Genomic DNA, 15,462 nt, shown 5'->3' with positions numbered 1-15,462 from the left:
GGCGGGAGATCCTCCTCTCTGCGCTCTGGCCGCCCTGCCAGGGCCGCTGCTACTAAAGGAGACAAAATGGCGCCTGCCACCAAGGCCGCAACTCCCAGGGGACCCAAAATGGCACCCATTCCCGTGCTACTTGGGAACGGGGCAGGCATCACCGGCGGCAGGTCCCTGAAGGCTCCAGTAACAGTTTGGACCCGAAGAACGATCCTCCTCGGGGTCGTGGAGGTTCCCTCTCCCCTAAAACACAGTTGGCACACAAATTCTCCCGCGACAGGCACACCCTCGCGGTGCCGCAGGCCCGACATGCGGCCCGTCGCGGCATCGCTTACAGCAAAAATTAAGGCTATCCTCCCCCCCGAAAATGCAAAATCAGCTCCACCACGGATGGGAAGACAGGGAGAGTCGAGCCGCACCAAACACCAAAACAAACTTGTCCGATAGCCTCCGGGTCCTGAACCTACTGGGGGGAGTGAGCCGGCTCCCCAGTTTCACCTCCAGTAGTTGCACCAGCTGGTAATTGGGTTCTGAACCCAGCACTTCAGCTGCCTCTGAAACCAGGGGGGATGGTCCCCTCAGGACCTCACATCCCCCTGGGAGGCGGGAGACTCCAACCTGCAGGAACTCACTGCGGTTTGTCTCCTGATAAAACTTCCTAAGTTCTATAATTTTTTTAAACAGCTAACTACCACTGACCAAAACTGCCAACAAGTCCTAACACAGACTGTAGGTTTTGCACCCTCACCATTTGCTGGAGACAGAAGAATACTGCCAGGCTGTAGGTGGCACCCTCCTATATAAGGAGAAGTTTGTTGGTAAACATCTGTCTCCATCTGCTGGGGGGGGGGGGGGGGGGGGAAACCCAGGAGTCTGGACTGATCCAGGTACGTACAGGGAACAGAAACATATGTGCTCTTGTCCATAGTACCACTTCCAGGGTTGCCGCCATTAAACCAAGTACCTGCAGGTAGGACCATATGGTTGGGCACAGCGTGTTCATCAACAGACGTAGCTGTGCTATCAGATTCTGAATACGAACTTCCAGCAGGAAAACCTTGCCTTGCTTCGTGTCGAACCTAACCCCGAGGTATTCCAGTAACTGAGTGGGCTGAAGTCTGCTCTTGGCAACAGGGAGATCACCTTGCTCTCTTCCAGGTGGCTCTCTTCCAGTGACTTGGATTGAATCAGCCAGTTCTCCAAATACTATTGAACTAGGATCCCATCCTTTCTTAATTCTGCTGCGACTACTACCATTACCTTGGAAAAGATCCTGGGAGCAGTGGCAGCGCCCAAAAGTGATAATGGTATGCCATGACTGTGAACCGCAGAAAGCTTTGATGTTTTAGTCGAATGGGAATGTGAAGATATGTCTCGAACAGGTCCAAAGAGGACAGAAATTCCCCTGACTGCACGGACATTATTGCCAAGCGCAAGGTTTCCATGTGAAAATGCATCACCCGCAGATGACGGTTGACACCTTTGAGATCCAGGATGGGACGAAATGATCTCTCTTTTTTGGGCACAATGAAATAAATTGAATATTGCCCTGTATTTTCTTGAGGCGTCAGAATCACAGTGCTCAGACTGAGGAGCCTTGCCAATGTATCCTCCACTACCTGCTTCTTCTGCGGGGAGTGGCAGGGACAGACCATGAACACATCTCAAGGAATACTGTGAAACTCCAGCGCATATCCTTCTCGTATCACCTCCAGGACCCATTGATCCGATGTGATCTTCACCCACCTCTGATAAGAGAGAGAAGCGTCCCCCATCTCCTGTTCCCGGGGGTGGGTCGGCAAACCTTCATTGGGAGGCTCAGGAGGTTCCACTCCCCGAGCCCATACCCCTTCTGGGCTGTCTGGGATGAAAGGAATGAGACTTACCAAAAGGCCGAGTCCTCTGAAAGGTTGCTCCTCTATAGGGTCGCAAATGCTTGGATCCCCTAGCATGACCTCTCATGCTAAAGGAGCGTGGTGTCTGCATCTTATCCTCTGGTAATCAAGGAACTGGTGATTCGCCCCACTTACTGGCCAGTTTCTCCAACTTGCTCCCAAACAACAGCAAGCCTTTAAAGGGCAATTTCATGAGGTTAGCCTTGGAGATTGCATCGGCCAACCAATTTCTCAGCCATAACTGACGCCTGGCTGCTATTACCAAAGCCGCCCCTCTGGCTAAAGTGCGGACCAAATTGCAGCCTGCATCTGCTAAGAAGGTGGCTGCTGGATCCATAACTGCCCTGGAATTCACCCCAGAATCATCGCCCTCTTGAGAATGGAATAAACAAGAGTGAGCCACCAGGGAACAACAAGAAGCTATTTGCAAAGTCATTGCCACTGCTTCAAATGCCTGCTTAAGGATGGTCTCAATCCTCCTATCATGAACATCCTTCAAGGCCGCTCCTCCCTCTATGGGGATAGTTGTCCGTTTGGAGACTGCACAAACAAGTGCGTCCACCTTCAGAAAACATAAACGCTTCCAAAACTCAACCTCCTTTGAAATTAGCCTCTGAGGTGCCCCACTCAAGATGAATCAATTCTTGAATGGCCTCTATAACAGGGAAAACAAGAGGCTTTACACAGAGAATCCAAAATGTGATTTTTCTTTGGCTCAGACATGGAATCTGCCCCAGGTACTCCCAGCATATTCAAGGTCTGAGAAATTAGGGCTGGCAGTTCATCTCTTTGAAAGAACCTTAGCATAGTCCTATAGGATTCTAATCCTGGAGGAATTTATCCATCCTCTAGAGAGTCAGGATCAGCTTATCATCCGTGCCATTTGGATCCCTATCGGGCAGACCTGCTGCCGATCTCAGTGTACTCTAGCACTTAACATAGGTCCAGGTGAGGTTCCTATCTGCAACTCTGCCCTGGGAGCATTGGATGGGGCTCATGACTGCGCCTGAAGAAAGGATTGGAATCCCTGGAAAAATTCTACTCATGAAAATGGAGAAGGATCCACACCAAAACCAGAAGGCACCTGAGGCGTACCCACTGAGCTGCCTTCCCCTGCTGACGAACCAGTTAGGGATTCCAATATCAGGCACCCCACCTGACACGTCTTCACCCAGGCCTACATCCAGCTGAGAAGAACCAGGCTTAGTGAAATCAGAGTAAGATAATTCTCCCTGAGCTTCCAAATGGCACTGGCACAAGTTAACGAGCACTCCAGGCTGAGATGCCCGAATATGACAGGCAAAAGGAAAATCGCTTAGGTTTTTTAGGTATAGGCACCATTAGGCCATCAGTACACCAAGTGACAACTGAAGGTATGCAACCAGCTGGCTTTCTTTTTTTTATTTAGGCATCCAAAAATTCTAGGCGTCCAAAAACTTAAGCATCCAACATGTAAGCATCCCAAACTTGGGCGTCCCTAAGAATAGGTGCCGCAAAAAACTTAAGCGCATAGCAAACGCCCAATTTGTGCGCACAGGTAAGCAGGATGGCCACTAAGGCACTGTTTATCTTGGATGCACAAACCAAGGCCTAAGCTTCCAAAAACTGGACGCCAACCTGGATGTACAGCTGGACACACAAGCCAAACTGATAACCCTGAAGAGGGCAGCCTAACACATAGACAAAGTGGCAAAGGTAGGGCCCTCGACCCTGAGCCGCAGCTGCCTACAGAACCAGGGGGGATGGTCCCCTCAGGACCTGCCAACCCCCTGGGAGGCAAGAGGCTGTCAGTCGGCTGATTTCCTCTTCTTTGGCTGTCTTTTTTTTTAAATGAAATAAACTTAAACAACCTAACCAACTAAACACTGACTTCTTTTTTTCCCCCCCAATTAATCGGTACAGACTGTAAGTGTTGCACCCCCACCATTTGCTGGAGACAGAGTAATACTGGCAGACTATGGGTGGCACCCTGGTATATAAGGCAGAGTTGGTCAAATCTTTCTCTGTCTCCATCTGCTGGTGGGGAGGCAAACCCCAGGAGTCTGGACTGATCCGGTACGTACAGGGAAAATCTGTTGAGGCCTAGCATGTGGCGTGCAGCAAAAAGGCCTTAGAGCGGGGCCTAGTCTACAGAGGCTGCTCATGCAACCAGGCTGCCCATGTCCCTTAACCTTCCATGGAGCAGAATGAATGTCGGAACAGTGTACTTATAACCCACAACACTGAGATAACTATATTGGGACTGAATTTATTTGTAATATTTATAATGTATAACAAGACCTCATATATCGCATTTGAGAGTTTTTATAAAATTGCTCTCACTGAGGAATTACCACATGATATATGTATTATGATTTTTATATATTGTGGTTCTTCAGTTTTTAATCATCGGTCTTGGTTATATCAATCTTAATTATGTTTTTTTGAAATTTTCTGTTGCTGAATTTTTGTATTGTGAATATCACTTATCTTTTGTATTGAGTGACCAAAACGCTGAAGTAGTGAACATCCGCCCGACACGGCTCGTGTTTCTTTATTGCTTCATCAGGGGCATTTCACTTTTTTACTCGGTATTTCTGTGCTGTCACCTGATTCGGTCAGCGTTTCCCAACGATTGATCCTCCATTTTGTTATGCTTAAGGCGGCATTTAAACCTGCCTAAGGATGGTATCGTAACCAATAAGAACTTTCTACATCACAACGTCATCAGTGGTATGACACGATACGTAAATGAATCAGATCAACGTCGTCCAATCCACTGCTTCATTCATGCCTCCCGGAGTTTGGGCGGATAATTTAAAAATCCATTTTTGTTCAATAAAATTTAATTTGGTTTGAACATCATGCTCACGGCCAAGATGTACTATTTGATCAAGTACAGTCCATTTCAACTGTTGAAACTGGTGACCATTTTGTACACAATGTTTTACCATGGGGGCCTTCCATGTTAAGTGTGTTTAACCTGCTGCGATGTTCACGTAGACGGATCTTGATTTGTCTTCTTGTCCGACCTACATATATGGATGGACACGGGCACTGAATTAAATATACCACATTAGTGGATAAACAATTTGTAATCGATGTTTTTTTATATGTTATTCCAGTACCGGGATGTTGCCACTCAACTCTAGTAATGGATTGAATGCACATATCACATTCACCACATACATTATGCGAACCTTCTTCCAATTCAGTATATCAAATATAAGTATCAGCACGAACAACATGTTCTTTTATATTTCTGCCCCTTGAATATGAAAATAATGGAAAATCTGAAAATATTGGAAAATGTAACTGTAAAATATGCCAGTGTCGCTTGATGCTCTTAACTATTAAATGGGATTTATCAGAGTGTTGTAAAACACATACATCTGAAATGACTTTTTTTCTTGATTGGTATTCTAACAATGATGAACGATCCGAATATTTCGCATGTCTGTAAGCCTTCTGAACTGCATCAAAGGGGTATCCTCGTTCAAAAAATCTGTATGCCATTTCTTGTGCTTGTTTCTTAAATTCTAGGTAATCTGAACATATATGTCTCAGCCTAAAAAATTGACTGACTGGCAATCCTCTCTTGAAAGCCTTTGGATGGCAGCTATTGAACCTCAACAGATTGTTACGTTCAATGGGTTTACGATATACAGTTGTATGAAGTTGATTGTTTTGTATGTGAATTTGAATATCCAGAAAATTAATCTGTTTTTTACTATACTGAAATGTGAACTTTAAATTCGGATCCACTGTATTTATCCATATTAGAAATTGCTTCAAAGATGATTCATCCGATACCCAAAAAAATAGAAGGTCATCAATATATCGTATCCAGAATGGAATCTGTTGGAAAAACAAAGAAGTATAGATATACCGTCGTTCAATCCGGTCCATTACTAGATTAGCAATGGATGGAGCAGTGGATGACCCCATGGCAAAGCCATGGGTCTGTAGATAGAACTTGCCTTCAAATTGGAAGTAATTATGTTTCAACACTAGTCGCGTGATTTGCAGCAAAAATGAAATTGGTATTCTTGATAATTGATGTCTCTCTAAAGTTTCAGCAATTACCTCCAATGCTGTATCCTGAGAGACGTTTGTGTATAAGGAAACGTCCAACGATGTCAAAAAAATGTGATCCAGCTTCTGATTGAACGTGGATAATTTATTTAATACTTGAGTTGTATCTTTCACAAATGACTTCATATTTTCCACATGAGGTTGCAAGAATTTATTCAAAAAAATGGCCAAAGGTTCTAAAAGCGAACCATTGCTAGAAACTATTGGTTGTAGTGGAGGATTAACCATTGATTTATGAATCTTTGGAATTTCATATAAGATTGGTGTTCTAGGACATTGTACCTTAAGAAAACTTCTTTCCTTTCGTGTAAGAAAAGGTGTCAGCTTTTCATCCAGCAATTATGCAATCAAACTCTAGTTCCATAGTAGGATCTATATTCAATAACTGATAGTAATTCGTATCTGAAAGTTGATCATGTAAAATTTGAATGTACTGATTTCTATTCTGAATTATTCCTCCACCTCCTTTGTCTGCAGGCTTTACAATTATCTCAGAGTTATTAGCTAACTCTCGTAAAGCAGACTTATGTATGGAAGAGATGTTAACATAAGATTTATTAGGTAAGGATTCGATGGTTTCAATATCCTTTAACACCAAATCTCGAAAAGTGCAGATCCTGGGATCCATCGGTCCCGGAGGAATCCACTTGGACTTAGATCTTACTATTGATAAAGTGTCTGCCGGAATTGAATTGGTTTCACAATATAATTTTATTTGTAATTTCCGGATAAATCGAGCAATGGAAATCCGACTCTCAAAAGCTTTATGAACATTATGTGGAACGAAGGATGGTCCTAGATTTAATACTTGTTCTTGGGCTTCTGTTAGATGATGCTGAGATATATTTATGACGGCAGATTGTACCGTGTTTTGGATCTTGTTTGTGGGCCTTCCCACTGTGTGTATGCCTGCGATACAGGGTCTTGCTTGTATGGTTTGCGTTGAGTTCGAGATTGCCACCGGTTTCGGCCCCTTCCTCTGCCTAAAAAAGGTCGATTCGCCGAACCTCTTCTTACGGTTTTAGAAAATGCTCCTTCATTAGACCCACTTGAGTTACTCCCATTATCCGAATCCTCAAAGGTTACATGTCGGCCCTCCGCTGTTTTTTCTTTATTTAACCAGCGTACTTAGCATGGAGACCGGTGGAAGGAGGAAGCTCTACACCAAAAACTCTCCTTCTCTGATTCTGTATATTTATTTATTTATTTATTTGTTTATTTAACTTACCTGAGCTCAGCCTTACCTGGCTGAGTACAGAGATGGTCTCCAGCTCCGGGGGGAGAGGGCAAATGCCATCACCACCACGCTTGGCTTCCTGCACCTGCTGCCTTTCAGCTGTTTAAACAGCTAAGTCCACGCTGCTTGAAAAAAACAGCAACCGGATCAAGGCACTCATCTGAGGGACCACAGAAATCACCTCAGGAATTCTCAACTGGGGGAGGGACCATTTGGTATCACCACAGGACAGCAGGGTGAATCTATTGTCTTTATTTCTCCTTTTCAAATTGAAGCAATTCCCAGTGGGGAGATACACGTCTACCATCTGCTGGAGACAGAGAATACTGGCAGGCTGTTGTCATGGCAGGGGTATATTTACTGTGATGTCAGTTTGCTCCGTCTCCACCTGCTGATAGAGGTGCGTTACATACTTGTTCTGGATTCATCAGACTAGACACTGAGAAATACTCTGGTATAATGTTTCCCCAAAAATACCATCACCACCAAAGTGTGTTACTCTGGACAATGATACCTTCAAAATACCATCCCTACCAAAAAGTGTTACTCTGGAGTAATGTTACCCCCAAAACACCAGCCTTAGGCTAAAAACAAAGAGTATTATTCTGGAGCAATGTTAACTCCCCAAAAAAATACCAATCCCAGCACTGACTGTTAATCTGGAGAAATGTTACCCCAAAATACCTGACAACAAAGAACTTTGTTCTAGGATAATGCTATTCAAAAAATACCAACCCCAGGCCAAAGACAACACAGTATTAATCTGGAGTAATGTTACCCCCAAAACACCAGCATCAGACCTGGGGTCAAAGACATTATGCTGGGGTAATGGTGGGTGAAAAACACCAGCCCCAGGCCTGAGAGTGAAGAGCATTATTCTGGATTAAGGTTACCCCTGGCAAAAGTCATTTTCAGCAGCCTGTGTGGGGCACACTGTACCCAAAGACTTTATCCCAAATCTCTAAAGCAGGCTCATGGGCATAAGTCTGTTTTGAAAATTCATAAGTTGTGCCAGTAAACTCATGGACATATGCACAGGAAGTTACACCTGCTCCCAAGCAGATATCTCTTATCGCATCTACATGTAAACACATGCATTCGGAAATTCAAAGTATGTATGTAAATGCTTTCCCTTCCCCAATTCCCCCTCCAGCATCACCTACCGCAAGTGCAAGAAATGTACGCAATTTATTCACACAAATCCTTTTGAAAATTACCCCCAGTGTGCCAACCTCAGGTCCAAGAATGAACTGTGTTACTCCGAGTAATGCTAACCCGAGAGTACCAGATCCAGATCTGAGGCTGACAGGCATTACTCCAACTGAGGAGGTCTGTACTCCAGCCTAGATACGAGACCAGGGACACGGCCAAAGCTTCTCTTCTGATGTATGTAGCAGATACCAGCTGTATCTTCATTTCCCAAGTGGACAGCCCTGCTGCAGGGTATCATGAGCTATATCTCACAGAGTACGAGACAGCATGCCACAGGGGAAATCAGAGAGCATCACGCAGTGCACTTCCAGCATCACATGGTGTAACTTACGCTATATACTGCTCTGTTTTGTTGTACTTATTGGCCAGGTATTTGGCGGAGGCTTTGCTGGGGAACTTCACCATAGATAGCTCTTTCCCATAGCGGACCATGCTACACGGAGTCTCACACACACAGTACTTGCTGTCCTGTTCAACCAGGAAATCTGTGGCGAGCAAAGATAAGAAAAAGAGGGAAGGCAGTGAGGAAGGCAGGAAAGGATGTGAAGATAGGGACAGAATGGAAGAGGAAGAGGGAATGAGAGAGTTGGGGAAGAGAAGGGGAAGTGAAGGCAGAAGGAGGAAGTGAGAATGGGGCAGATTGGAAAGGAGAAGGGAGAGGAAGAGAGAAACAGGGAAGATGGAGAGGAAGAATGGGACAGAATGGAAGGGAAGGGAAGACAAGGGAGGGAGATGTTATTTGGACAGTGAGGGAAGAGGAACAGAGACAGAAAGGTGGTGAGAAGAGCAAGGGAGTATGGAAAGGAGAAGAGGTGGATAAACAAGGAAAAGAAAAGGACAAAAGAAGGCAATAGAGACACGAGAAGGAGGAGGACAATGATAAATCAGGAAAAAGTTTCCCTTTCACAGCTGAATAAAACAGTGAGGCTGCTGTGTTAAGATTGCCTGAATATGTAGAAACTGGGGTCTGAAAAGGAGACATGCATGAGATCTTGATATTGCACTAACTCGGTACATGTGTGTCCAGCGAAAGGATAAAGGGAGAGGGGTTCTCCAGGGCATGTCACTAAAGTATCACATTAGGTGTGTCTACACTACACAGGTGTAAGGAGAGCAGGGACAGGTATGTCTGCATTACACAGGTGAAAGGAGGAGAGCAGAGACAGGTGTGTCTGCATTACACAGGGGAAAGGAGGAGAGCAGGGACAGGTGTGTTTACATTACACAGATGAAAGGGGAGAGCAGGGATAGGTGTGTCTGCATTACACAGGTGAAAGGAGAAGAGCAGGGACAGGTGTGTCTGCATTACACAGGGGAAAGGAGGAGAGCAGGGACAGGTGTGTCTGCATTACACAGGTGAAAGGAGAAGAGCAGGGGCAGGTGTGTCTGCATTACACAGGGGAAAGGAGGAGAGCAGGGACAGGTGTGTCTGCATTACACAGGTGAAAGGAGAAGAGCAGGGACAGGTGTGTCTGCATTACTCAGGGGAAAGGAGGAGAGCAGGGACAGGTGTGTTTACATTACACAGATAAAAGGGGAGAGCAGGGATAGGTGTGTCTGCATTACACAGGTGAAAGGGGGAGATCAGGGACAGGTGTGTCTACATTATACAGATGAAAGGGGGAGAGCAGGGACAGGTGTGTCTGCATTACACAGGTGAAAGGAGAAGAGCAGGGACAGGTGTGTCTGCATTACACAGGGGAAAGGAGGAGAGCAGGGACAGGTGTGTTTACATTACACAGATAAAAGGGGAGAGCAGGGACAGGTGTGTCTGCATTGCACAGGTGAAAGGAGAGCAGGGATAGGTGTGTCTGCATTACACAGGTGAAAGGGGGAGATCAGGGACAGGTGTGTCTACATTATACAGATGAAAGGGGGAGAGCAGGGACAGGTGTGTCTGCATTACACAGGTGAAAGGAGAAGAGCAGGGACAGGTGTGTCTATATTATACAGATGAAAGGGGGAGAACAGGGACAGGTGTGTCTGCATTGCACAGGTGAAAGGAGAAGAGCAGGGACAGGTGTGTCTGCATTGCACAGGTGAAAGGGGGAGCAGGCATAGGTGTGTCTACATTATACAGATGAAAGGGGAGAGCAGGGATAGGTGTGTCTGCATTACACAGGTGAAAGGAGGAGAGCAGGGACAGGTGTGTTTACATTACACAGATGAAAGGGGAGAGCAGGGATAGGTGTGTCTGCATTACACAGGTGAAAGGAGAAGAGCATGGACAGGTGTGTCTACATTATACAGATGAAAGGGGGAGAGCAGGGACAGGTGTGTCTGCATTACACAGGTGAAAGGGGGAGCAGGCATAGGTGTGTCTGCATTACACAGGTGAAAGGGGGAGAGCAGGGACAGGTGTGTCTGCATTACACAGGTGAAAGGGGGAGCAGGCATAGGTGTATCTGCATTACAGCGATGAAAGGAGGAGAGCATATATAGGTGTGACTGCATTATACAGGTGAAAAGAGAGCTGGGAAAGGTGTATTTACATTACACAGGTGAAAAGGGGAGAGCAGGGACAGGTGTGTCTGCATTACACAGGTGAAAGGAGAAGAGCAGGGACAGGTGTGTCTACATTATACAGATGAAAGGGGGAGAGCAGGGACAGGTGTGTCTGCATTACACAGGTGAAAGGAGAAGAGCAGGGACAGGTGTGTCTGCATTACACAGGGGAAAGGAGGAGAGCAGGGACAGGTGTGTTTACATTACACAGATGAAAGGGGAGAGCAGGGACAGGTGTGTCTGCATTACACAGGTGAAAGGAGAAGAGCAGGGACAGGTGTGTCTGCATTACACAGGGGAAAGGAGAAGAGCAGAGACAGGTGTGTTTACATTACACAGATGAAAGGGGAGAGCAGGGACAGGTGTGTCTGCATTACACAGGTGAAAGGAGGAGAGCAGGGACAGGTGTGTCTGCATTACACAGGTGAAAGGAGAAGAGCAGGGACAGGTGTGTCTGCATTATACAGATGAAAGGGGAGAGCAGGGACAGGTGTGTCTGCATTACACAGGTGAAAGGAGAAGAGCAGGGACAGGTGTGTCTGCATTATACAGATGAAAGGGGAGAGCAGGGACAGGTGTGTTTACATTACACAGATGACAGGGGAGAGCAGGGATAGGTGTGTCTGCATTACACAGGTGAAAGGAGGAGAGCAGGGACAGGTGTGTTTGCATTACACAGGTGAAAGGGGGAGAGCAGAGACAGGTGTGTCTGCATTACACAGGTGAAAGGAGAAGAGCAGGGACAGGTGTGTATACATTATACAGATGAAAGGTGGAGAACAGGGACAGGTGTGTCTGCATTGCACAGGTGAAAGGGGGAGCAGGCATAGGTGTGTCTGCATTACACAGGTGAAAGGGGGAGAGCAGGCATAGGTGTATCTGCATTACAGCGATGAAAGGAGGAGAGCATATATAGGTGTGACTGCATTATACAGGTGAAAAGAGAGCTGGGAAAGGTGTATTTACATTACACAGGTGAAAAGGGGAGAGCAGGGACATTTACTATCAGACCTCATCAACACGCTGTCAACAATCTCCTTCACTACATTAATGCTACAACATTGTAAATAATTTGCTCTCGGTTAAACTTCTGCTACTTTCTCTTCTGTTCCCAGTTTTACACTTCCCTGTTTTATTGTCACTGCAATATTCTAACCATGCACTTGTTAAAGTTTTTTGCATTTTTTGTATTTCTCTTTGTTTTTCACACCCTGTTAAATGTAAACCGGCATGATGTGATACCTGTCATGAATGCCGGTATAATAAAAACACTAAATAACTAAATAACTAAATAAATAAATATGTATCTGCATTGCACAGGTGAAAGGGGGGGAGCAGGCATAGGTGTGTCTACATTACACAGGTGAAAGGGGGAGAGCAGGGACAGGAGTGTCTACATTACACAGGTGAAAGGGGGAAGGTAGGCATAGATGTGTCTGCATTACACAGGTGAAAGGGGGAGCAGGCATAGGTGTATCTGCATTACAGCGATGAAAGGAGGAGAGCATATATAGGTGTGACTGCATTATACAGGTGAAAAGAGAGCTGGGAAAGGTGTATTTACATTACACAGGTGAAAAGGGGAGAGCAGGGACAGGTGTATCTGCATTACACAGGTGAAAGGAGAAGAGCAGGGACAGGTGTGTCTACATTATACAGATGAAAGGGGGAGAGCAGGGACAGGTGTGTCTGCATTACACAGGTGAAAGGAGAAGAGCAGGGACAGGTGTATCTGCATTACATAGGGTCTCCATTACACACATGGAAGGGGCAGAGCAGCTCGTAGTTATGTCTCTAATATAGGTGGAAGGGGAAATAAGTATTATTAAATACCTAGGGCTGGGTCTGCGCAGTTCTTTTGTTTTTCTGGTGTGCAGACATTGGCGTTTCCTGAGGAATAAAGAGAGAGGTGCATGGTGAGAAGCAGATGGCAAGGACACCTGTTGTAAGGTTAATTTGGCGGATCCACTGTCTCGGGAACATAAGTAGAAAATGCAGAACCAGCCTGGTGTCATTTGTATGAGGAAACCTCACCTACGTCTCCCCAAGGAGCTCTAGCGGTGTCTTATCGCTTTCTAGCCTTCGGATGGGACATCTCCTGCTCTACAGGCCATGGTCATCCCATCTTGTAATTTCTATCATTAGCGGTACTATAATTTGAATCAGCTACAGATCGAGGTCTTCCTCTAGCTCCCATATAAACTTTTCTATTTTCAAGAGCACAGTCAGAGTAGTGAATTGGCATGACTTTAACCTGCTACTGAGCAGCAAGAAATGGAAACCAGGGGGGCGCCCAGGAATAACAATATAAGAAGTCGGAAACTGGATGGAAAAAGAAATTACAGTCACCTGAACACCTACTTAAAATGTTACACCCCTGTCCCATACACACACACACACTTGTGTACACACCCATGTGTATATGCACAAACCCAAACTTGTGCACACATACACAAAAGACAGAATGTACTGCTCGAACAGGGGTAAGCAGAGTTGCTTACCTGTAACAGGTGTTCTCAGAGGACAGCAGTAGGTTAGTCCTCACACAAGGGTGACATCATCAGATGGAGCCCCGATGCGGAAAACCTATGTCAAAGTTTCTAGAACTTTTACTGGGCACACTGAACACGCCCAGCATGCCCTATACCAGCAAGAGAGCCCCCAGCAGGCGCGCTCCTTCATCAGTTTTTCATTTACTTCCCTCCCCCTTCATGCCCACATTCCATAGTCCTAACCTCAGCCAATCTCCAAAACAACTCCCTAGCACACCTCAGTCACACCCCAAACATACTCAATTCATAACACCCCCCCCCCCCCCCCCGGAACCTCCATTGTTTTTAAGACCAGGTTGGCTTGTAGGCATTATTAGTCAACCCAGCTTGGACATCATTAGGAAGCAGAGTATAATATGCGGGCCAGCAAGCACAGTATATTTTGTCTGGTTTCCTCGTACCACTCAGAAAGTCCATAACTTCCATCTGCGGTAAGGAAATCATCCTGCCTGACCATGCAGAAATGGTGGGGGTTGCCACCGGGTCAACCCAATCGGCCAGTATAGTTCGACAAGCAAGCATTACCGCAAGGCGTTCAAATTTCAGCTTGGATCCACTACCATGTGTTGGCTGGCCAGTAAGACAGTTCCTGCAAAAGAAAGAGCCATGTCCGTACATTTACTTATTGTCTGCGGTACAGAGACCCAGAAGGCCTTCAGCTGTGAACAAGCAAACAGTCGATGATGTAACACACCGTCCGCCACACCACACTTACTGTACAAAGGAGTGGGGGCCAGCTTCATTTTGTGCCGACGTACGTCGTCATAATGGAAGCAATGAGGAATTTTAAATTGAACTTCTCGGATGCCCAGGACAGGTCACAACTTGTAAAGCGCTGTGAGGCAGGCTTTCATGTGCACCGGGGTAACCACCGAAGTCAGCATAACAAGATCAACGGGTTGCCAAAGAATCTAGGCGGTCAGTCTTGCGAAGCTGTTGCCCCAGTTTTTTCCAACCAGTAATAGTATTTGCTAGGCAGGCAGTATCAAAGTAGCTTAGTAGCGTAAGTGGTTTCAGCTGCCAGCGCCTCCGAGGACCAGGAAAATGACTGCAAATAGTGCCGTGCTTGCAAGTAGGCATAAAATTGTCTAGCCGGTAGTTGAAAAGTGCGAACCAGGGTCTCATAGTCCAATAGTAAATGAGAGGTAGGGTCAAACAGTTGAAAGGCAAACATCACCCCACTACTCGCCCAGGACCGAAAGACAACCCTACTCTCCGAACCTGGCAAAAAGCTGACATTGCCTAAAAAAGGCAGCAGGAGAGAAGCCCTCCCGGGTAAGCCAAATAGCCGGTGCAGCCCATCTCCAAGCCCAAACACAAGGGTTCAATAAGATCTTGGGGTAAATGGGATTGTTTCATAGCCCGGGGCGCAGCTGAATAATGCTTAGAGGGGAGCTAAGGCCGGACATGCTACCTAGCATCCCTTTTGTACAGTAATGGTAGGTTCCAGTGAGCCATTCGCCTAGGAAGCACATCTGGCAGGCTACATTGTATAATCGAAAATCTGGCAAATTTAGCCTGCCCTGTTCCCGGGGACGTACTAGCGTAGCATAGGGCAGCCGGGCCCGCTTTCCCTTTCAAAGGAAATTTGAAAGGGAAAGGCTCGGAGCCGTCTGAGGTCTCCAGCTGTCAACCAGCAAGGAATCATATGCAAGAGGCATAAAATCTTAGGGACTAGTACCATTTTTATTAAAGCACAACGACCAAACAGCGACAATGGGAGAGGGCTCCACACTTTCAGCTACACCCCCAGACTGGTAAGACAGGGGGAAAATATTAAATTCGTATAACCTCTCCAACCTTCTCGGAATCCAGATGCCTAAGTATTTTTAGCTTATCTTGAGCCCATTGAAAGGGAAATTGTCCCACCCAAGTAGCGGGCAGGTGGTCGTTCAGGGCCAGATCTTCAGATTTGGCAACGTTTATTTTTAAACCGGCCACCAGTCGGAATTGTTCAAAGAGGTTAACAATAACAGGTACGCTGGTACGGGGGCCG

At 46.1% G+C, this 15,462-nt stretch overlaps 1 protein-coding gene across 1 annotated transcript in view; it reads right to left on the bottom strand.

Moving 5' to 3' along the window:
• Nucleotides 1-15,462, bottom strand: part of LOC115086235 (acid-sensing ion channel 1C-like) — a 132,566-nt gene that overhangs the window by 25,164 nt on the left and 91,940 nt on the right. Inside the window, exons 6-7 of the mRNA XM_029592695.1 lie at nt 12,748-12,804; nt 8,741-8,894 (exon numbers count right to left, since the gene is read on the bottom strand). Coding sequence (XP_029448555.1) covers nt 8,741-8,894; nt 12,748-12,804 — 211 coding nt within the window. The remainder of the gene's footprint in view (nt 1-8,740; nt 8,895-12,747; nt 12,805-15,462) is intronic.

The sequence above is a fragment of the Rhinatrema bivittatum genome, chromosome 2 (genome assembly GCF_901001135.1).
Source record: "Rhinatrema bivittatum chromosome 2, aRhiBiv1.1, whole genome shotgun sequence".
Classification (NCBI taxonomy): domain Eukaryota; kingdom Metazoa; phylum Chordata; class Amphibia; order Gymnophiona; family Rhinatrematidae; genus Rhinatrema; species Rhinatrema bivittatum.
Note: the sequence above shows the minus strand (reverse complement) of the source record. Positions and strands in the feature narration are given on the sequence as shown.